Source organism: Dipteris shenzhenensis, chromosome 32, assembly GCF_047967505.1.
Source record: "Dipteris shenzhenensis isolate YYH24624 ecotype China chromosome 32, Dip_SZ_1.0, whole genome shotgun sequence".
Taxonomy (NCBI): Eukaryota; Viridiplantae; Streptophyta; class Polypodiopsida; order Gleicheniales; family Dipteridaceae; genus Dipteris; species Dipteris shenzhenensis.
Genome location: NC_141627.1, coordinates 39,999,907 through 40,023,916, shown reverse-complemented (window position 1 = coordinate 40,023,916; position 24,010 = coordinate 39,999,907). Strand labels below are relative to the sequence as shown.

At 42.9% G+C, this 24,010-nt stretch overlaps 1 protein-coding gene and 1 pseudogene across 3 annotated transcripts in view; both read left to right on the top strand.

Moving 5' to 3' along the window:
* The window catches only part of LOC147880742 (uncharacterized protein At4g37920-like), a 30,776-nt gene extending 8,654 nt beyond the window's left edge, over positions 1 to 22,122 (top strand). Inside the window, exons 4-7 of one of the 3 annotated variants that reach the window (XM_087370965.1) lie at positions 3,955 to 4,067; positions 20,794 to 20,981; positions 21,103 to 21,420; positions 21,622 to 22,122. In XM_087370965.1, coding sequence (XP_087227091.1) covers positions 3,955 to 4,067; positions 20,794 to 20,981; positions 21,103 to 21,262 — 461 coding nt within the window. In that variant the 3' untranslated portion in view covers positions 21,263 to 21,420; positions 21,622 to 22,122. Of the gene's footprint in view, positions 1 to 3,822; positions 4,068 to 20,793; positions 20,982 to 21,102; positions 21,421 to 21,621 lie in introns of all 3 variants that reach the window. The other 2 variants (XM_087370964.1, XM_087370963.1) reach the window with 2 other exon arrangements.
* LOC147880743 (uncharacterized) lies at positions 15,365 to 17,768 on the top strand (annotated as a pseudogene).
* Positions 22,123 to 24,010: the final 1,888 nt, after the last annotated feature.

Here is a 24,010-nt window from a genome sequence, read left to right as displayed (position 1 = left end):
GTGATTGGGCTGCTCTATTATCCGTCATCAATACCGTGTGACAAAGTCTGCCACAAGGTAGGTTGCTTTGAGACAAGCTTGGTGATAGTCTTGCTATCTAGAAACTCCCCTATTGGAGCCACTTACCCTACAAAACCTTAATCTTTGTGAGGAAATGCCCATAGAATTCATGAGCTTTTTGTTCTCAAGTCCTTGTGATTTCTGGCCTAAACCCTCTACTATTTCACAAGAACACACTTTGAAGTGTGTGAAAAAGGATGAGGAGGATTATGAGTAGGCGAATATGGTTAGGAAGACTCTTTTCTTAATCCTTCAGCTTTACCTTCTCAACTTTGTCTTATTTTTCATACTATATTTAGCCTCTAGTCTAACTCCCCCATTATGCTCTACTTTCCCCTTCATTTCTATTGTAGCGACCTCCTGATCCTAGCTGGTCTTTCATAGTTTTTACCACTTTGTGCTCATGCTCTTAGGAAAGGTTATGAATTCTTTGCAAATTTTAATCCTCTCTCTTGATTTTCGGTGAGCATTGGCTTCAACCTTGGTTAAGAAAACGGAAATTGATCCTCACCTGCCGACGGTGTGCCTTATGCAATTGATATAGGGGCTCCTATAGTAGAGGCAGAAATTGGAGATATGGTATTAGAGTTTTCCTTGATGGAGGCTCTAGGGTTAATGTTATGGCCTATGAAACTATGCAAAAAAGTGCCCGAACAGGATTATAACCTATTCCCTTTATCATACGCTTGGCTGTTCTATCAAGCCAATACATGTTGTCTAAGGAGTGAGAAATATTATAGGAGGCTTGTCCTTCCCGGTTGATTATGTGGGCTTACGTACACTTTCATGGTCTTCCATCTTGAGTGAATATAGGTAGTTATGGAGGCTCAAGGTCCTCATTGAGCTGTCGGGATCACAACATCATGAGCATTGGGAGCCATATGGATATGCTGCTCCTTATATGTGGACAAAAACTACACGTGATTGCATCTTGCTACTCCCATGCTTGCAGCATTGTTGGATCTGGAGGGACCACTGTGGCATCTGTCAGTGTTGGTTGGGACATTGCATTGTTAGTGTTGATAAATCTATATGAAGTCAAGAGGTTTTTGACCTTGATCTTCCATAGGGAGGCCTATCAAGCTTACCATTCTCAACGTTTGGGATAGGTAATAGTTTTGCTGCTGCTGGCATCTTAGATTCATTCTGTACTGAAAATAAAAGAACCCTGAATTGAGAATTTACTGCTGTTGACAAAATGGCAAAGTTAAGTTATCTCTTTCCGCTTAAAGGCTAAGTGGATCTCCTTGATGAGACGTGTGGTTGTTGCCCACTGTGCTGTGGATTTTTCCTCGAGATATCAAGCACTCCTTGCTCTTGGTATGCCTTCAAAATCTCTCAACTGAGTTGGATCAGCCCTTCCTTGTGTTAGCTCTAAGCTACCATGGTGTAGTTTGTGGATTTGCTAGGATTTGGCCGACCCAAACAAGCTTCCCTTAGATTTCCTCAACCAACACTGCTTTGGTTCTAATACCATGCGAGAGGATTTACCATGCACTTTTGCAAGACCGTGGAAGCAGTCTTAGCCATGCGGGAGAGGGGAGATAGACGAAAAGATTTGTACAAATGCTGCCTAGGCAGGCTGAAATAGAAGTCCACCACTATACAAGAACAAGTAGCCACTCTGTTGGATGTCGATAGCCTTCAAGGACTCTCCTAAGGTGGGAATATGGACAATGCGTCTTGCCTTATTGCCACATCGTCATGTGATAAATGGCTCAATTGGGATGTCAATGCATCGTATGTCATCTTAGTGCTTCTGGCTTCTCCTCATATGGGCGCTTGAGCATCTACATCTAGGTGGATGTCTAGAGAGTGGAGCATTGATTCTCCAACATAGACATCTGTCTTGTTTATTGTCCAACCAAGGAGAATACAACTGGTATCTTCATGAAGGAACTTAATCGAGAGCCTCAGGAGTGTTTGCCCTAGCGTCATGGCATGGAACCTGTAGTGTCCAAAGTTTGGACATTGAGGGGCATATTGGATATCAACGCATCTACCTTTGGATTGTAGGTTAGTTCTCGCTCATTATGTAAGGTCTTCAGTTTAGGACCAAATGAGAATGTTAGGATTCAATTTGAAGGAATGCGGCTCATCTAAATTTGCCATGTGTGAGAAAATTTCAATGTTGAGATTTGGAGGACAAAAGTTAATGGGCATATGGATGGAGTTCCTTTGCTATTGTTTTGGTAGGCCTCTTGTTGGAAGGTTGATTAAGTGGTTAGGGGGTCGAACTTCGAAGCGAGGATCCAAGTTGGCCACTTGATTTGCTATGCATCCTCACACTTTAAGAAGGGGTTGCAACCCCTTGCCTCCTCATTAGCTTCTCGACCATGTATAGGAATTGTGTGGTTAGTCCTTGATGAGAATAAGAGTGGAGATAATTAGGGTTAAGGCTAGTTAAACCAAGATTTGGATTGGATCTAGGGTTTATGAGTAGTCTTCCTTGGAGCTGGTCATGGCCAGATGTAAGACTAGGCTAACCCAATATCAGTGTTGGATAAGGGTTTAACATGGCTAGATTTAGAACTAGACTAACCCAATATCAGGGAGTTGTGGCCAGCATGTGTGTCCTTTCTTTATTTGTTTCAACAATCCATTCCCACGTTGTAAGGCACATGATCTTTTACATATTGCCCTTTCCTTTTAGTTTTCCTAAAGCACCCCCAAGCATATGTGAACCCACTAAAATCACTTTTCTATGATTAAGACTAGACTAACCTAATATGAGCAGTCTAACTTGGAGCTGGTCATGGACAGATTTAAGACTAGAATAACCAATGTCGGCCTCTTGACTTGATATCATGTTAGATTAGGGACTGTTTGGACTGCAACCCTAGCAAAGTGGAATAAACTTGAAACACTCACTGATCTCCCTCAGAAACAGAAACAAACAAACCGCTCTTTTCTGAGCAGCTCAGAAAAGATCCAAGTACATCCAGCAAATGGTGCTGGGTAAAATCCCAGTCAAGGATGGCTGCTCCTACTGAGATCTACGGAAGAGATGATCTGCCACACTCTACAACACAATCTTTGGGACCTTCATAGGCTTCATTAGCTGCATGCAGGTGACCAAAAATGGCTGCCTATTCATAGGTGTAGGAGGGAGTCAGGACCTTGCCCAGTCAGCCGACTGTGTCTGCTAGAAACCTGACCAGGTCAGTAGATTTGGCCTGACTGTTCTGCGGCAAAACCTGTTTCATCTGGATCTTGTAGCTGTTGCAGGTGCCTGCTGCCCCGGCTGTAGATGGGCCCTGGCAGTGCACGAACCGTGCTGTTTTGCTGCCTTGTCTCCTGTCCTCAATGCTATGCAGACAGCCATGTGTCAGCGTGGCTGTTCAAGCTTCTCTCCCAGATGCAGTCATCCTCCAAACCTGCTGCAAACCCTGCACAAATGCTCTGTCCAGGTACGCTCCCCTCCTACAGTGCCCTAACCCCTTGTGCTCCTTATATGGGGGCTCAAAGCTGGGTCAGTGACACTCCAATAACGGAGTAGTACAGATTATATAGCTCCAACCAGCTAGGACAATGGTATGGAAAAGTGGCCAGAGGAACACTTTCCTGACTCAGGTTTTAAAAAAAGGTTACCAGTAACTATCTGTATTTTAAAGGAAAGGAAAACAAAGGGCTAGAATTGTAAAGCATGTATGCTTGCTATGTTGAGTGTTGAAAGCTTTTTTACTTTTCATTACAAAGTATAAATGTTGCCATTCTGAAAATCCTATAATTGTTTGTACTATGGGTGCCAAAATGCTGCAGACCTTGCAGCAGTTCTTCAAAAATGCATGGCAGCAGTTGAAACTCATGATAGGGCTGCAGAGGATGACGTGGCAATCAGTATTGCTCAGAAGAAGTTTGATGATATTTTGAATTCTCCTTCTCTTGGTGTAGCATGCAATAAGATTGATGAACTGGCCAAAAGAAACGAGCTTGATTCCACTATGATGTTGCTTATCACAAAGGCTTGGGCAGCTTCTAAGGAATCAACTATGATGAAGGATGAGGTTTGTGTTTTTCCGCTCTTAGCATATTAGATAGAATAGGGAATTCATCACCACCTTACATGCACTAATAAGTGGGAAAGAAAGTTATCAATTGACAGGAGAAAGTAAACAGTGAACGCGAGGTAGGTTTTGTGTAAAATGCTAGACTTCATGTTTTGTCAGGCCGTCTTCGTATGATGAACGTGGATCAGAGATGTTTTGTAGCACTGGATGCTGTTCAGTTTTAATTCAGGTCTTAGATCTTTAAGTCATTATCACATCTCTTCACAGAATGTCTCCTCTTTTCGGTAGTTACTTATTGCTTATAATTTCATAATTTCATAGCATGATTGCCAGAAATACACACATGTTTTAAATTCTTTCTATCTTTATTGGTGCGTTGGCCTATGAGCAAGATTGTCTAAGCATTTTTCCACTTAGATGCTCGTTTGGGAGAGACTAAAATAAATCGTATAGTCTTCTCAAGCAGTTCTAGCTTGAGTGAAGAGAATGTGTACTACTTTTTGATTAGCCCTCTCCTTTAGTTCTAACCTTTGTCATGGCTGAGTCTGCCCTTCGCCTCCTGAGTGCCGACAAAAACCCAGTACAAAGACTTTTGTATAAATGCATGTTCAAGTATGTGTGGTGTGTGAGTTTGTATGTGAGAGAGAATATATTTATACTATGGTCTACACCTGTTGTTGGGTGCTGATGAAGTAAGTGGGGATGTCATAGTAGTTAGTCCCTGCTGTGCGTGATGGAATTTATGGTTTTCAACCTTATAAGTGACTAGCATGAGATTGAAACTGCACTGTGTGGTGTGTTTTTAGGGGATGAGTTTGGGCACACACACTCTTTTTTTGGTGAAGATTGGGTGCACACATGCGCACACAACAAAATCTGAATTTGTACGATTGGATATATTCTAGTCTTATAAAGGTACGCACACATGCACGCCTGCGCGCGTGCACACACACACATATGTATGTATATATATATGTTTATGTTTTCCTTACTTTACAGAGGTATGCTAGTTTTCTAGGGTCTTGCATTTGAGTGTCGATTCCCAGCACAGGGGTTACATGCATTATGTCCCAAAAGTTGAAAAGTACATCTATGAGGTAAAAGACTACACTAGGGGATTGTTGGCTCTTGATGGATTGCATGGAAGCAATGGAGTAGAAAAACGAAGCAAGGGAGTAAAAAAACGAGTTGTAGACTTCTATTGCAGCAGCTCACAAGTGCAAGACAGTACAACTGAAGTGCTGGAACATCACTATGAATTCTAGCCCTCAAACCCTAGCCTGGTCAACCCATGGGGCAAAATTAAGCCATAAGAATTGACTTTATCCAAATGAACTAATAGTGCTAGTACACTAGCACTAGAACTTCTCTTAGGTCCTCATGAACCTCCTCATGACACTGTGAAGTACTTACTTGACTACTAGTAGTACTTTGGAAACATCTCAGAGATACCTGGAACTAATGCCATGGTCAGATGGTGTCCGCATTGGGCCACACACATCACTGTGAACCAAATACAACTTATGGGATGCACCAACAATCCCATATTTAGGGAAAGAAGACTGGTGCATTTTCCCAGCAGGAATCTCTATAAACATCTTTGGACAATGCATGCATCTTTGGGAGATCAACAACTATATCCCGTAAATGCAATTAATGAGGCTACTACAATTCAGATGCCCAAAGCGCCATGCCACAAATGAGTATCTGCAACCACAGAGTCCTCTACTGCATGTGCTTAGTATCTGTCTCTCTGTCATAGGGATCAAGTCTATATGGGCCCCGTGTCAATGTTTAAGTGATAACAATGGCATTACCATTTTTGAAATCAGAGCAGGAAACCAGGTTATGATCTCTCTGAATGCCGAAAGCACATAGAATCAGAGAAGCAGAGCAGCAGTCTAGCCTTGTACGCATGCTTCATCTTCCCATGAGAAGGATGAATCAATCAATGTTTCTCACCATGATTGGGCTTTTGTGGTTACATGCCAATATAGTCGTTCTATTCATGATTCATGCCTGGCAATTTATGATGCATTCAGCTCTTGTATTTTGACAATGGTGCTTCTAAGCACACTACTTCTTGCAAAAAATTGTTTCTTTCTCTGTCTAATGCACCCACTGTGGCATTATGACTTGTGCCATTAATGCATCTTATGCTGAAGAACATTGGTCAAGTTGAGCTTACTACGACATCATGTGCTCTTTTTTCTCTTCAGGATGTTTTGTATGTTCCAAAATCCCAAACAAAACTCATATCCATTTCACCCGTTTCTACATCAGGCTATAGAGTTATCTTTGATGACTACTGCTGTGTCGTCTAGCCAATTGCTCTTTGAAGTCCTTGACCTTAGCCAGATAGGCATCCATACTTGCAGACAAGGCACAAATGTAAAGAACCCAAAGATATCTGACTGAATCAAATGATGCTCTCAAATGTCTGATTCTGACCACACAAGGTCAATAACCTGCACAATTTTTGTAATTGAAATAACTTGCAAAAACCTGAGGCACAAGGGAAAATGTGCCAGAAAAAGGGGAAGGCAGGCCCAACTTCTTTACAGAAAAGCTTGCACAGAAAGTGCATCAAATGCAACAAGATACAGGACTCAAGAGCACCCTGACTGACGCAAAATTCCAGTGCAAGCAAAGGTGACTACACAGCTCCTTCCAGAGGGCTCCAAACTGCAGAAGAATACTGTTGAACTGCCCTGAGCAGCAAAAGAGAGATGAACTGGACCTCAAAACTGAGGCAGAAGCTCACAAATTGAGAAAACCAGTGTTGAAACAGTTCGAAATGTTCTTCTGAAGGTAGCTGCTCCACGGAAATGCATAGAAATGCTTCAATAGAGACTTGAACAGCTTTGAAATTCACGGAAGCAGCTCACAAATGCATTGAAATGCACCTTCAAAAAGCTGATTGGCAAGCTGTTAGAGCTGCAAGAGTTGGAGCTCAAAAATGTTCCTGCATCAGTCGCACAGCAGAGAAGAGGCTCTAGGCTGCTATAGATGAAATCGCACTGCCAAGAAACAGCTCCAAACAGCTATACAAGAAGTCGCACAGCAGGAAACTGAGGCACACAGTAGAGAAGCTCCACCTGGAGTGCAGAAAATGAGTTGCTTATGAGCAGATGTGATGCTGAGAATGGCGGCTGCTGCATAGCAGGTCGACAAGGGATGCAGCCCCAACTTTCACGTGAGAGAGAGTTGCCAAACAGGCTGGAATGCATAGGGCAGGGCTGAAACTCAAGCTCTAATACCATTGATGGGTTGCGTGGAAGTGATTGAGTAGAAAAACGAAGCAAGGGAGCAAGAAAGGAGCTGTAGGTTGTTATTGCAGCAGCACACAAGTGCAACAGAGTACAATTGAATTGATGGAATATCACTATGAAGGCTAGCCCTGAAACCCTCAGGCTGGTCAACCCACGGGGCAAAATTAATTTATAAGAATTGACTTTATCCAAATGAAGTAATAGTGCTAGCACACTAACTAGCACTAGCCTACAAGGCCTTATGCCAGGGGCTAACGTATCAGATCTTACTCGAACAAGGATGCATAAAGCCAGCCCTAGAGGCATAAGGCCCCTCTCATTTCTCATTGGCCTCTAGGGACCACCATTAACTCTGACTTCCTCTTGGAAAGACTCTGTTCTCATCCACCCCTGAGGGACCACCATTGACTTTTGCCCTCGGGTGACCACCATTGACTTTCGCTCTGCTCTTCATCTGTCTAGTGCTAGTAGGCATGGCCGATTCTTTCGGTTGTAACCTGCTGCTCCACTCCCTGTAGAATTCAGTGCTGCTAAAGTGTCTACTACCTCTTGGCCCTAGCTTATTTCATGCTTTTAATAGTTTGCGACCGTCTATAATGGGCGAAACTCTTATTTATGAAGATCATGTGGTAACTCAGCAGATAAACATCAATCCAAGCTCTAGCCATAGTATGCCATTTGAAAGGTCTTCCATGATCTGATGAAAATCCAAGGTTTCTTGATGTTCTTTGGCAATAAACTTGGGCACATTGTGAGTAGTCCATGGGATTCTTACCTTTTTTACTTTAGAAATAGGCTTGACATTCCCTATGGCATTATTCGGAAGTGTGATAAGATGAGCATTGGGTTCAATTCAAAAAGGACGGATATTTTATTCTCTTACCATCAATCATACAAAAGTTGACTAATTTCTTGATTGGATAGGTGTTATGGGCATTAGTCTACTGTCTCCCAAAAGCTGAGAAGTACATCTACGAGGTAGAAAGACCACATGCCTCCTACTTGCGTACCCAAATCAAAGACCAATCAAATGCATAGAATGTATACCAATCCAATAGCTAGAGAGAATCTTTATGGTGCCTATGAGAGTCTAGAACTTTTTCGAGAGTAATAGATTTGGTTATTAGAATTGTAAAGTATTGATCACCCAAACATTAGTGTCTTTAATTATTGGACAGATTGAGGTTCGAAAAACATAGTTCATTAAAGTAATATGTGGCAAAAATCAGCAATCGACATTTATCCCTTGACAGTTGGCACAATTGATACGTGGTATGGGACAGCCACATGACACGTGGAACATGTTATTGCATATTGTACGTGGCATAATGATACATGCATGGCATGTGCCATCTGGATGCTCTAGCATCCCAACACGTGGCACTCCCACCATGTGACACATGGCACCACTCTCCAATTCACAAGTGGTAGGGCCATTGTTGGCAAATGGCATCCACTTAAGTCTGCATATTCGTGTGGAAGTTTGGAATGAGAAAGAAAGAAAGAAAGATTCACGTCCGCAGTGTAGAAAAGGGGTAAGGGCAGATTTGGAGAAGGGGGATAGACTAGTAGAAGGGGAGAGAGATAGAGAGAGAAGGGGTAGGAGAGAGAGGATGAGGTAGGAAAGAGAGGGAGAGATTGAGAGGGAGTAGGGAAGAGAGAGAGAGAGTGAGTGTAGGCAGGAAGGAGGAAGGGAGAGTAGATAGGATTATATTTCACATCAAAAGGTACCATACAAATCATTAGGGGCTGACTTATATAGTCCCCCTTCTTTCTCCTATCTTACCACAAATTTCCCTTCTTTTTTCCCACCTAATTCCCTGCTATTTCCCACCTTCATTACAGCCATCCCTCTCCAAGGAATTTTGCCCTCAAAATTTTATATGCGGGCTGTTAAATAGGTGCAGCAAACAGCAAATAATAATCAGCCCGGTAGGAGATAGGGGTTGTCCTGGACAATGCTCTCTAGCTGCCATGAGTTCTCATCCTCAGGAAGTCCCTGCCACTTGATAAGATACTCAGTGTAGACTTTGTTTCGGAGTACGTGATCCCTGAAACCCATGATGCGCTCCGGAACATAGAGTATGTGGCCCTCCATATCCATAGGTGGTAGCTCAGGAAGGACTTGGACATGCTGTCCGACATGTGGCTTCAGCAAGGACACATGGAAAACATTATGAATCCTGGAGGTCCTGGGTAGCTCCAACTCATATGCCACCTCGCCAACTTTGAGGATGGCGTAACATGTATATGTATTTATGATGGACACCGACCGATTTGTTATGGCAGAGGATCATCTCAGTCGATAGGACTAGTCGAGTTGGAGCCATTGCTTCAGACAGCATCGAATTTGGACATGTGATATTTATTCTATTAATAAAAGCGTGCACACACGTGTCTAGGTCCTAGGGGCAATAGGAAGGGAAGGGTGCATTAAGGTGCATTGAATGGTAGATGCATGGGTCATAGGCTAAGGGTAGGTGTAATGGGAAGATGGAACTTGAGTGATCTCAAGGGACATTAATGAAAGGGTGTCACCCTTTCATTGTGAATCTCACATAGCATTCTTCATTCACCTTGCATTCATCGGACATCCGTCATCTCTCACACCCACCTTGCATGTAGGGTCGAAATAGAAACAAATACTCTCACACGAGGGCGCTCTTCCCCATTGGAGGGCCAATCAGCATTCAAATTCTGCATGCATTGCACACATTTGCATTCTTCAGAATCAATGGGCCAAATTTGTAGAGTAACTTAAGGCTACTTTCATGCCTCCGAAGGCATGAAGAAGAATTGACCTTCCACTAGGAAAGGTTCAGGCAATTCGATAACGAGAGTAATGCTGAATTTACAGCTAGGTCTCTCTTTAGAGTTACCGGAGAAGAGCGAGGATGATAGGAGGAGGAAGTATTTAGCAGCCCTAACCCCGAAAGTGAGGTATGAGGTTGAAATGTTCAACCCAACCACCTTGAAAGACCTCACTAAATTGGCTGAGATTGCTGAGAGGAAATTGAATCCTCGTAAACCCTTCAACAAGGAAAGGAGAAAGCTATTGTACAAAATGTTAACAGTCAATCACGTCCTGGATGGATACCATTTCCTTCCATGACTGATGATGAGAAGAAAAAGCTGATTAAGGAGGGTAAATGTTTCGGATGTAAGAAACATAAGCCAGGGCATCCATGGCATAAATGTCCTACTCTATTAGCCAAAATTGCCAAAACCAATTATGTAAAAGGGAAAGGCAAAGCATCCAGGCAGGAGGGTGAGGCTTCTACCTCCTCATCCCAAGACTCTACGGTGAACATAGAACCAAGAGTAAATGCTATCCATTCAGCCAGCACTGGTGTATGGATGTGTGAACTGAATAGCGAGTAGGCATATTCATTGGAAAGTATGGACAGAGAATAAATAATTTTATCCTTTGTGTAGAACGTCTGAAGGGATGAATAAGGGCTGAAATAGAAGAGTTGGAAAAAGAGGTGATGATCTAGTCTCTATAGATTAAGAAGCTCTTCATCACAAAATCATCTATAGCCAAGGTCCACCTAGCTCAATGAAACATTCGGGTGAGAGAATTGTTTTAATACTGACCAGTTTGTTGAGAATATGTTTCAGCTTATTGAGCAGGTTACTATAAAGAGATTTCAGCAGCTTGGTATCCAGAAGAGAATTCTGAGTATGAAGAGATATTGAAGAGGCACTACAGTGGTACTTCTGCATTTTGAATATGCAGCATCAAGAGGAATCGGAATTTGAAGATGAGATTTAAGCTCTGATTCAGAAGAGATCGTGTACTACCTAGAGGAGACTATTAGAAGATTATGAAGAGGAGATGCAAATGTAGAAGTAAAAAAGAAAAGCGTACGCAAGAGAAAGAGACAAGAAAGGATCCAGAAGAGGACTTCTACCCATTCAAGCAGGAGGGAGTGTCATGACAAGAGAAATCACTAATCCGTGATTGGTAGACATTAAAACATTATTATATATTATACGCCAATGGTGTAACATGTATATGTATTTATGATGGACACCGACCGATTTGTTATGGCAGTGGATCATCTCAGTTGATAGGACTAGTCGAGCTGGAGCCATTGCTTCAGACAGCATCGAATTTGGACATGTGATACTTATTCTATTAATAAAAATGTGCACACACGTGCCTAGGTCCTAGGGACAATAGGAAGGGAAGGGTGCATTAAGGTGCATTGAAGGGTAGGTGTAAATGGGAAGATGGAACTTGAGTGATCTCAAGGGACATTAATGAAAGGGTGTCACCCTTTCATTGTGAATCTCACATAGCATTCTTCATTCACCTTGCATTCATCCGCCATCTCTCACACCCACCTTGCATGTAGGTCGAAATAGAAACAAGTACTCTCACGAGGGCGCTCTTTCCCATTGGAGGGCCAATCGGCATTTAAATTCTGCATGCATTGCACACATTTGCATTCTTCAGAAGGCTGGTTCTTCACACGTGTCACCCTTTCATTGTGAATCTCACGTAGCATTCTTCATTCACCTTGCATTCATCCGCCATCTCTCACACCCACCTTGCATGTAGGTCGAAATAGAAACAAGTACTCTCACGAGGGCGCTCTTCCCCATTGGAGGGCCAATCGGCATTCAAATTCTGCATGCATTGCACACATTTGCATTCTTTAGAAGGCTGGTCCTTCACAACCCACGTAGCATTTCAGCATATCAAATGTTGTAGAATTTGCTACTTCACTTTGACCATCTGTCTGGGGATGGAAAGAAGAAGAAAAATTCAGATTCGTCCCCATATTATCAAATACCTGGGCATACCTGTTGGAAAGGTCACCTCCCCATCAGTAAGCCCCCATATGAGGAGAGCATGGGGGAGGGAGCAACAGGAAAAGAGAGAAAGGGGCTGCCACATAGACAGCATCATGGCTGGCATGAGGGCAGCACATCTAGAACTGTTATGGGCAGGACAGAGGGCCAGGAAAGTACGGAAGGATGGCAGAATACAGAAGCCTGCTGTACGGCTGGCGTACGGAGCTCAGGCAGGAGCCTTAGAGCTGGAACAAGCCCGGAGCAGAAGCAAGACAGGCTGGGACAGATTGCGATGGATCTAGACAGGAGGCGCATTGTCTGCAGTAGATTTTGGGGGAGGCTGGACCCTGTATTTATAGGGCATCTGCCCTTGAAAGATGGGCCAAGGGCCCTTGTAATGAGTGCCCCAAAAGGGCAGCCCACAGTCCCATAAATGGGGAGCTGTGGGGTCGGTTTTCATACAGACTGAGTCGGTTTTTTGGTACAAGCCTTGGGGCCTATATAAGGAGGCCATTCAGGCCTCATTTCAGCATCATCTGGAGCAGCAATTCCACCAGCAGAAGGAGCAGCAGCAGGGCTACCTTTGGGCCTACAGTAAGGAGGAGAAAGAAGTGCCTTGTGCTGCAGACTTAGCTTGCAGGAAGCTGCCCACCTAGACTGGTTTCCAGACAGCAAGGTGGAGAGTATCATCCTAGACGGAAAGTCTACTTACGCTCGAGGTGGAGCACGCAGACTCTAGTCTAGAGATAGCCAGCAAATAGGAGAAGGACTTTGTGGTAAGATCAGAGGACCACACCATTGGTGGGACTCTGGATCTGTCTCTCTTGTATTGTGTCCATAGTTGTGGATGGAAATATATTATTTGGTGGTTTCTCTATCTAGTTTGGTTCATTGTCTATTGATGAGTCTGCACACCTATTGAATGCACATAAGTAAAGAAGTTTGTGATTCCACACCCACACTGCACACTGTGTGAGCTCCTGGGCATTATTTCCGTTGCGTGTACCCTCTGTTGGGTCATTTCTAACAATACCATGGTGCTTAAAGATATGTGCCATGAAAAGCTTAGCCATATGATCTGCCTTTATGGTTTTACGAACCGGAATGAAATGAGCTTGCTTGCTGAATCTATCAATGATAGTTCAAATCCCATCATTCCCTGACTTTGATCTTGGCAAATAAAAAATTAAGTCCATTGCAATATTTTCCCACGGTGTCTGAGACACGGGAAGAGGCATTAAGTAGGCCAGGTGCCTTTCGTCTATCATACTTCACTTTCTGACATGTAAGGCATTCAGTAACAAACTGATGTATATCTTTACGCGTCCCTGGCCAAAAGAAATGGCCAAAAGAAGTACCTCTCTAGTGCTTGAGTTGTTGCTGTAATTCCTCTATGCCCAGCATAGGGAGGTGCATGGCATTCTTCCAAAATCTTTTTCCTCATCTCCTGGGTGATGCGTAGGCAGTCATCTTTCATTAAATACCCATCTTTCAGGGAATAGTGACTGATAGATTGCCCCTCTTGAACTTCCTGTAAAATCTCACAAAAATTTGCATCATTAGCATATTGCTCCCTCATGTCTTCCAGATCCTAATGATAAGCAATAGTCACATTGTTGACCTGGGGTCTTCGGGACAAGGCATCTGCCACTTTGTTCCGAACTCCTGGAGTATGGACAATCTGAAAATGATACATAGACAACATATTTGCCCATTTCATATGGTTATCGGAGAGTTTTGTCTGAGTCAGAAAATATCTTAGACTTTAGTGATCTGTTTTAATAGTAAAATCTGCACCCAAAAGATAATGCTTCCATGTATGGATGGCATGAATTACAGGTAGCAACTCTTTCTCATAGATTCCCAAATATCTCTCTGCATCCCGGAGTCTCCTGCTCTCATAGGCCACTACATGACCATTCTGATGCAATGCAGCCCCAACACATTCCCCACAAGCATCACAATCCACCTCGAATGACTGATACAAACAAGATTGGCTCTGTGGTCAGCCTCTCTTTAAGTGTGGTGAATGTTGTCTTTTGAGGAATTTCCCGTCTGAAAGCTGCATTTTTCTTAAGAACACATGCTTAGGAAACTTCGAACTTCATGCACAATTTTCAGCTCTAACCATTCCTGAATGGCTTGGATCTTTGTCGGATCCATTTGTATCCCATCTTTGGATATTATATGCCCCAAGTAATGGATCTCTTCCAAAAAGAATTCACTTTTCTTGCTGTTTGCATAGAGCTGATGATTTCTCAGCTCTTGAAACACTATAGCAAGATGTTCCTTGTGCTATTCTTCGGACTTAGAAAAGACAATTATGTCATCGAAGAAGGTACCTGTGAATTGTTTGTAGGGTCGGAAGCATAGTCACAATGAAACGCGTTTCATTGAATTTGAAACGTTTCGAAACGTGCAGCACGTTTCGAAACGTTTCATGTTCAATGAAACGTGGCTAGGGTAAGCTTAGATAAAAGTTTGCAAGGCCAAATCTCCCGTACGGCGGCGACGTGGCGTGTGACAGCCTTGCTCTTCGTCGTTCGATTACCTGCAAATCCAAGCCCACGAGCCTCGGCCCTCGACTAGGGGCTTTTTGACGACAGTCACGACACCTGCAGGCTAGGGGCTTTTTGACGATAGTCACGACACCTGCAGGCTGCGCCACTAGCTAGCTGCTAGCTCCAAGCGCCTTGGCCCCTACGCCCTGGCCCCTACGCAATACATGCACACTGCAAGCTAGCAAGCAAGTACCACGGTCCACGAGCAGCAATCGATATCTAGATTCTACTCCAACGCCTTTGAACGACAAACAGGTCCCAGGAGCGCCCAAGTGCATCGTGGACGCAGGTATGTTAGCTGTACATGCATGACGATAGTAGGCTGTAGCCCCTTTTGTTCGTTGCGTTGGAGCGTGGCAAGTAGATTGCTGCATGCATGATGCTGCTAATTGCCAGCTAGCTAGCTATTAGCTAGCTGCTGTGAGCAATGAGCATTGGAAGCAGTTGGCTGGTCATGTTCATTAGTATATACTATACGTAATACGTATTACTACCTACTACATTCACGATTCACAATACTAAATTTATTGTAATTTGTCTTGCAAGCTTGAAGCAACAAATAATCAAAGGGATTATTGGTTGTCTCGCAGGTAGTATAGCTTAGAGATGGGGCGAGCAAAGGACATTGTTTGGGAGCAAGTGCATGTGGAGCAACAGTATGGTGCTTCGGGTTCGAAACAATGGAAGTGTAAGCATTGTGGTGGCTCATTTTGTGGTAGTGCACCTCGTGTAAGGGCACATCTTCTTGGTATCACTGGAAAGGGTGTGAATCCATGTGTAGGAGAAGTTCCATATGATGTAATTCTTTCCTTGGGAGGCACACCAAGTGGCCCGTGAAAGAGGGCACGAGTTGAGGCCTCATCAACACTAGTACGTCCTGGATCTCCTCCCAGGAGTTCCGTTCTATCTGTGACATCTGGACCCCCTCCTCCACTTTCACCACCTACACAAGGGGCTTCTTTTTCTATTGGTAGTGCTTCCACTAGACGGGCATCAGTGCGAGTTGTGAAGCCTCCAAGGTTTCCAAATTCAACCAGGTTACCACCCAGGCCAGGGACTTTACGAGCCAGTTGGGTCACAACTTTGCTTGCCTCTGCTCGTCGGGCAACTCGCAAGCTCTTTTATGAGTGTGACCTTTCCTTTAACCTTGCTCGTACTCCAGCTTTTCAGGAGTTCGTTCAGGCAGTGGCCGAGGCTGGCCCTTCATTTAGGGCTCCATCTTCAGAGACTTTACGCACTCGGGAGCTGAAAGCAGAGGTCTTGCAAGTTGAGAAGGAGCTGCAGCCTATTAAGGCATCATGGGCTAGATACGGTTGCTCCATTTTGTGTGATGGGTGGTCAGATACCAGGAGGCGCCCGCTCATTAACATTCTTGTATCATCTTGCGTTCTTGCGTGGGTACTATGTTTTTGAGATCCATAGATGCATCAAATGAATCTCATACAGGTGAGTACATTTACAGCCACATTAAGAAGGCAGTAGAGGATGTGGGGCCTCAGAATGTAGTACAGGTGGTTACAGATAATGCAAGTAACTGTCAGCGCATGGGTGCGCTACTTGAGAGTGACTATCCGCATATCTTTTGGACTCCCTGTGCTGCACACAGTTTGGATCTTCTTATAGAGGACATAGGGAAGCTTCCTTGGATTTCCTCAGTGGTTGACAAGGCACGGAGCATGGTGACTTTCTTGACAAGGAAGCATAGAGCCCTTGCAATTTTTCAGCAACATAGCTCCCATGAGATTCTGAAGCCCTCAAAGACCCGCTTTGCCTATCTCTTTATAGTCTTGTCACGCTTGGTAAAGGTGAAGCCTAACTTAAGGCGCATGGTAGTCAGTGAGGAATGGTTGAGCTGGGATAAGTCCAGCAAACCAAAGGCACGTGCCTTTGAGGACATTGTGTTTGATGGTGATTTTTGGCATGCAGCTGAGGAGATTGTGGGGATTGTGCAGCCCCTTTTCAGTACCCTTCGACTTGTTGATAGAGAAGGATGCACAATTGGACTCGTGTATGAGTTCATGGAGAAGGTTGGAGAGGCATTGAAAGGGTGCACATGGCTTGATGCAACAAGGTAAATGCAAATCAGGAATCTTGACTTTTCAATTCACTGTTGGCTGCAATTAATTTTCTTATTTGCAGCTTTAAGGAATTGCATGTATGATGTTACATTTGTATTTAGAATCTAGAATCTAGATTCTAGGTTTGCAGCAACCTAAATATATTTCATTTGCACCCTACAGAGAGCAAGAGATTATGGCCTTGTGGGAAAAAAGATGGACATGGTTCCATAGGCCTATTCATGCAGTAGCACACATTTTGCATCCTCTATGGAGGAGGGAGGACCAATCGGATGATGCTGAGTTGACTGCAGGGTGGACAGGTTTCCTTGAACGTGCATATCAAGATGCAATATTGCAAGATGCTTTGGAGGACCAACTCCTCTCATTTAGGAACTCCTTTGGGGAGTTTGGATCAGCTCGTGCATGTCTCCGTGATGGTCAGTTGAGGCCTGTTACCTGGTGGGAGAAGTATGGTCGGGGCACGCCGGAGTTGAAGCGCATTGCCCTCCGAGTCCTTTCACAAGATTGCTCATCTAGCGCCTGTGAAAGGAATTGGAGTGTGTTCACACTAAAAAAAGGAATAGACTAGGCACTGGACAACTTGACAGGTAATTCATAATTTTGTGTGTGAGCACTCCGGCCTCGGCATATCTATTTTCTTTTATATGCACTCAGCACACAGCTCATTATTAGCATTTGAATTATAGTTATGCTACAACCTACATGTATTTACTGTTAATTCATGTGGTGTATGGTAGGCTTGTATATGTCCATGCCAATCTACGACTTATTCGACGAATGAAGACCATTGAAGGTCCACAGGAGGTGGATCCTGATAAGATACGTGTGCAAGTCCCTGAGGATGAAATGCTTCATCCTATGCATGAGGATGATGATGCATATGCATTCATTGCGCATCAAATATGGACATGTGACACTTATTTAATTAATAAAGACGTGCACCCGCCTGAGGTTGTATCCTCAGTGATAGCCACTCTTTAAGTCTATCCTGCTGAAAGCTGAAGCCCTATTTAACTGATCCAGCGCATCATCAATGTGCGGAATAGGGAATCTATTCTTGATGGTCATTTTGTTCAGTGCGCGGTAATCGACGCACATACGGAATAAGCCATCTTTCTTCTGTACTAGCAGTACAGGGGAACAAAAAGGAGAAGAACTGGGCTGAATCAGTTCCTTGGACAACAAGTCCTGTACGTGAGCCATGATCTCCTCTTGCTGAGTTGCACTAAGTTTGTATGGGGGCCTATTGGGTGGCTCGCTGCCAGGAATGAGTTCTATGCCATGATCCTCAGGTCTCTCAGGGGGTAACTCCCCTGGCAAAACGTTTGAAAAACAATCTTTAAAAGTTTCAAGAAACTGAAATTTATTATGATCTGCCTCACTTATTTCATTTCAGCATGCATTTCCATCTCTCTCTCTTTTACAAAAACCATATAAGCTGAAAGTGCAGACTTTATTTCTTTTCCAACATAACTATTTGATACAATGGAAATAGTTTCCCCTCTATTCCTAGCAACCACACGATGTACTTTGCCCCTATGTACAAACTCTTGCACTCTTTCAGGGAGAGTCAACTTCATTGCCTTGCGATGAAACCAAGGCATACCCAAAACTACATCATGATGTTTTAGTGTAAAAATAAAGAAATCTTCCTTATCCACATGAAGATGGAGCTTCCCTATCAAGGGAGTGACTGGCACAGGGTTCCCACAGAACATCTGGCCGGCATCTAGAGCCCTTCCCAACTCCTTCGTCTTTATTCTCAGCCTTAGGGCTAGATCCTTTGATATAAAGTTATTGGTATCCCTTGAATCAAATAAAATCAACGCTTGCTGGTCTCTAACTTCCCCCCATGATAGTAGCAATTCTCGTTCCTAATGTTTTGAAACATGACCCAGTATGTCAGGAATTCCTCCTGCCATTGGCTTGTACGGTCCTCCTGGCTTCTCTACCCCCTTTCCTTTCGGAGTGGAAGGCTTTTTTGGGCACTGGGCAGCCACATGCCCCTCTTTGCCGCATCTGAAGCATTTACACCCTCTTTCCTGAAAGTTTCAATCTGTTTAGAGGTAAGCTGTGGTCTTTCCTTATAGGGCTTTTGTACCTTGTTTCCCCTCGGTTTCTGAGGCTGAAATCCCCTCTTTTGAGCCTTGGGAAACTCTCTTGTTTCAAACTTAGGGGTTGCAGACTTTTTATCCCCCGGTATCCCTGCCTGTAGTGAAGGCACACTAGTAAGATCCTGCATGTACACGAGACTAGCCACATTGGTTGAATGCATGAGATCTGATATTTCTTTAATATCTTTAGTGTTCACTTGGTACTTTTGAGTTGTCTTGTCGAAAAATTTCTTAAAAGGCAAAACCTGCAAGTATGCGTCCCAAAATTTCTGATTGTAAGACTCAACCGTATCTTGTGATTCCATATGAATGCTCTCCCAACCAAGAAGGACATGATCCCGAAACTGTTTGGGAATAGACTGTTAATAGCAAGCTTTCTTGAAGTCCTTCCATTTCCAGGGGGCTACATAGTTGGCTGTTTTAGCTATCCAACATGTGTCTGTTGATACATCAATTCGCTGTCGTTCGCCTTACGCTGCTTCACCAGACCTTCACTCAATGGCGGAAATTTTCACACCCTTCGTCTACAGTCCGTGATTACTGTAGAGGCCCCTTAGTCTACGTAGCTCATCGTGAGTGCCCAGAGTAAAAATTGACCTACAAATTTCTCTTTGGGTCGTCCGCTCCAAGCACACCGCGCACTTTCTGAACCTTTTTTTTTTTTTTTTTTTTGTCAGGATGGTGCCCATACTTCACTCCCCGTCCACGACCCATAGTTGGGTTCTCTGTATGCATAACTAAATGACTACATAGCTTTACGTGTAGGTCTTCCAGGCATTAGAGAGAGCGTCGACCAGCATCGTCAAAGCAGCATGAACGATCGTCATATGTCTCTCATGACCAAATACCAACTCCAGTAATACGCTTGTTGATACCAACAACGATCAAATCATGCTTCCTATCCAAGCATCACTTATCATCTCGAGAGGCATCTCCTGCACTTGGATCGTCACAGTTTGGGAAAGCTGTGAGACCATGCTCTGATACCAATGAAATCTCAGCCTACGCAACTCAGCGCTCATTCAATGAAACGATTACTCTCCCTCTCTTCCTCTCTTTGCAAACAGCTAGGGCCTAGGACAATCTGTCGGGCTGGAGCCCCCCCAAGGTTTTCATTAAATGAGAGAAAACTGAGTACAAAGTGTTCAAACGTGAATCAATTTTACAAAGAGCTTCAAGCTCATTCCAAAATGGCAACATGCCACTTGTCAAAAATGTAGACCAAATCCTATTACATGCCTCTGAGGGCAATTTTTGGGGTCTTTGTAGCACTTGGTCACGCGGTGGCCTCCGAAATACTTGCTACGCTCCAAATTGCTTTGGTCTTTAGCCCCTCATAGTACCTATAACAATTAATTAAAGCGCACCACGATAGCACCCATTAATTGTTAGCGCTTTGCATGCAAATAGTAAACTGTGGACTAATCCTAGTCATGGTGGGCGTCCCCACTGAACACATGTGCACACATAACAAATATATAAATATATTCTCTGGTTGACCGGAGTCAACGCTCTTGATCATAATTAAGGGGGCTTTGACCAATGGTCGAGGCACCTTAATTATGGCCAAGGCTCTCCAACCGAAGCTGGCACACCTCTCCAGCCGAAGCTAGCACAACTTGGTTAATTGTAGTTAACCCTCTTGGCGCATGCCAAGTCTCGTTGACTGAAGACAACACTCTTTGACCGTAGTCGTCTCTGTGGTTCTCTGGTTAACTGCAGTTAACCCTCTTGGTAATAAACCAAGTCTTCCCGACCGAAATCAGGCTTACTTGACCAGAGTCGAATATCTTTATTTTTGGCCTTGGGCACGATTCTTGATGCAGAGGAGTGCTTTTCTGGTCAAATGCCCAGTTTTAAATTTGTTTACTGTTTCTCTATTTGACATGCAGGTCAAGGATATAATGCATCACCTTTATATGGTGGCTCGTGGCAACATGCAAAGGTTGGTACCGAAAGAGGTTCGCATCATGCGACATATATTGTCTTTTGAGGATCCCAAAGAGCGCTTTGCAGCTCTTACTGAGGCTTTTTCTCCGGGGGAGGAACTTGAAGGAAAGGAAATTGACCTATTATACACGTAAGTTCAAGACCATGGTATCTAAGAGGCTGCTGTGTGTTCTTGCAGCAATTCTAATATGCGTTATATATTTTAACGACCGTCACTTGCTCACTAAAATGTTTTCACTGCTGATTGACAGGACACCCGGAAAGTTGAATAACTGGATCAATATTGTGCTAGATGCATACTATCAGGAAAAAAAAAGCACCCTCATGGAATCAGTCCGTCAATTGATGAATCCCACACTCATCAGTCGGTTGCAGGTCCTTAAGAAAACAATGGAAGACCAGTTTCTGTAACAGCATGCTGTCTAAATCCCAATTCAGCTTGGGATGCTACTTTATTTGCTAGAGCCTGCCATTGAAACTGACACAACAACGTGTACAGTCAAAGACTTTGAAGCCTTAATGCAACAAACTTCAAAAGACTTGTCCACAGAGTTGCTTATTGTTGAAAGGTAAATAAGCATTGTCAATAGCAGTACTCTGCCATTTTAAGAGATTTTGTCAGTGGTAAATTTGCGATGGAATTAACATAACTTTCATTGGTCATGGTACGCTAGCTATGCTACTTTTATTCTGCAGTCTATCAGTGAAGAGGCTGCTTTGGAGGGAGAAATGCTTTGGTTAAGCTGAACTTGAATTGACATACTTTTCAGAAGGCGGCGTGTGGTGTCAAGCGCTCACACAATTGCAGGAGGGGAGAGTCTAGTTTATGTCAAAAGCCCAGAACAAGGTGCACAGTATGTTCTCTCATGAAGGGATTTTTTTCAGGTTGTACCATGGCTGTTTAAGATAAGCATTCGTTTCCACATTTGATGTTGTGGGATTGCGAAGCTTCAAATACGTAGTAATATCTATTATTTTTGCTAGTTTTTCTTTTACCAAAACTACACTACTAATGGTTGAAAAGAAGTCGATGTGAGTTCTATATAGTTCATCTTATTTCTGTAATTTCTTCCAGTTACTCTTTTACCAAGTAATCTCTTTTAGACTTCTACCAAGACTGCTACAGTCTACTATTGGTTTAAAGAAATCAAGACCCATCTAATTACATTCCTAGTATATCACATTGCAAGTTCTTAATTTGGAGTACAAATTGTTTCTATTTCCCTTTTTGGTAGAGGCATTGCCTATGTAAAATATCCATGAAAAATATTAAGGGCTACGACATTACCTTGTGTGAATAAGGAAACTTGGATAAAATTCCAGATATGTATTTAGATACCTCTACTAAGCTCTTGGATGGAAGCTCTTGCTCATGTTCTACATGGATGAACTATGGGAAACCAAGCATTGCATAACATGTGTTGTCTTGAGATGAAAAATATCCATGAAAAATATTAAGGGCTAGGACATTACCTTGCGTGAATAAGGAAACTTGGATAAAATTCCACATATGTATTTAGATACCTCTACTAAGCTCTTGGATGGAAGCTCTTGCTCATGTTCTACATGGATGAACTATGGGAAACCAAGCATTGTATAACATGTGTTGTCTTGAGATGACAGTCAGTCTATTGCAAACAATGAATTACCTTTATTTTGAAGCCTTGGATGTGGATACTTGTATGAAGTGCTAGACATCACCTCACGTAACGAAGGAAATGTAGATAAAATTCCACTCATCTATTTAGATATTTGATTGTCCATGCATGAAATTTGGGAAGACAAGCATTGCTTAATAGGTGGTGTCTTGGGATGAAAGCTAGTACATTGCAAAATTGAAAGGCGCTTGTGGAAAGCTTGGATGTGGATCGAAATATTTTGTGGAGTTTTCCTGCAAATATTTGGTAAAAGGGTACTTCATCTAGCCATTTCACGCAATTCCATTGACAACATTTGCCAACCACAAATCCCTTTTTAGTGCTCCTTACCTTTGTAAACATGAGTAGCATATTAATGTGTTCAATCATCATAAATGATCCCCCTATCCTTCTTTCCCTTTTTCTTCTCTCTCAATTTTGAAGAAACTTGTCCAAACTCAACCTACCTTGTAGTTTCAAATGCCATAGTATCCGTTTTCACACGTTATTTTAAAAATTGAAACATAAGATTTGAGTGTCTATGAGGGGATAGTGGTGTTGTTCCTTGAAGACTTGGTTTAAGAACTTACACCATGATTTTATGCTTGATCCTTGTCAAATAGAGAACTAAGTCATTGTCATTGCATGGACTCATTGAAGACTTGAATTAAGAACTTACACCATGATTTCATCCTTGATCCTTGGCATCATATCTTTGTCAATGATGCCCTCCATGGAACAAATAGAGAACTAAGTCACAATCAGCTTTGTCATTGCGTGCACTCATGTGATGCAAGCTTTGCATGTGGCTTGTTGGTAGAGTGATTTGCTTGATTAGGGAGGGCTTCTTTTTCCTTGACCTTTAAAGTCCATCTTTCTTTGAATAATCTGCATTTGACCTTGATTGAACCACTAGAATACTGAATTTTGAATTAGAATGATTTCCATAACTGAATTTTGACTTCGGACTAGTTTTTGCCACATTGAGGCTGTCGGAACTAGTTGAACTATCATCGGACTGCTTGTCCATGTTATGTCGATTGTCTAATCATCATTTGCTGAATAAAATAACACAAAATTTACTATTTTTGCATCCTTCAGACTTGTGAGATTGAAAATCCAGCTTTAAGATTATTTCCAACCTTTGGAATGCATCCGACCTTCAAACTACCTAAAACATGTTGGAACTATTTGCTGAATTTATATTTGCTATTTTTCCTTTCCCTAAGCTTTTATTTGTTGTATTTTTTGACCTTGAACACTTGCCAAGTGTCAGAACATTTTTGGTATGAAGTAGAGGTGATTAGGGGACTCCTCCAAGCTCTTTCAGCTCCTTTTTGGGCTCTTTTGGCTCCGGGTTAAGCTCTTCCATTTACCCTCATCTTTCATCCTTTGCATTGCATAAACGTCAGCAATTTCATTGCTTCTATTTGTTTTTAAATTTTCAATTTGTGCTTTTGCACTCAAGTCCTCTCAAACAAATGAATCTTTGCCAAAACTGGGATTTGAGTGTAAACCAAAC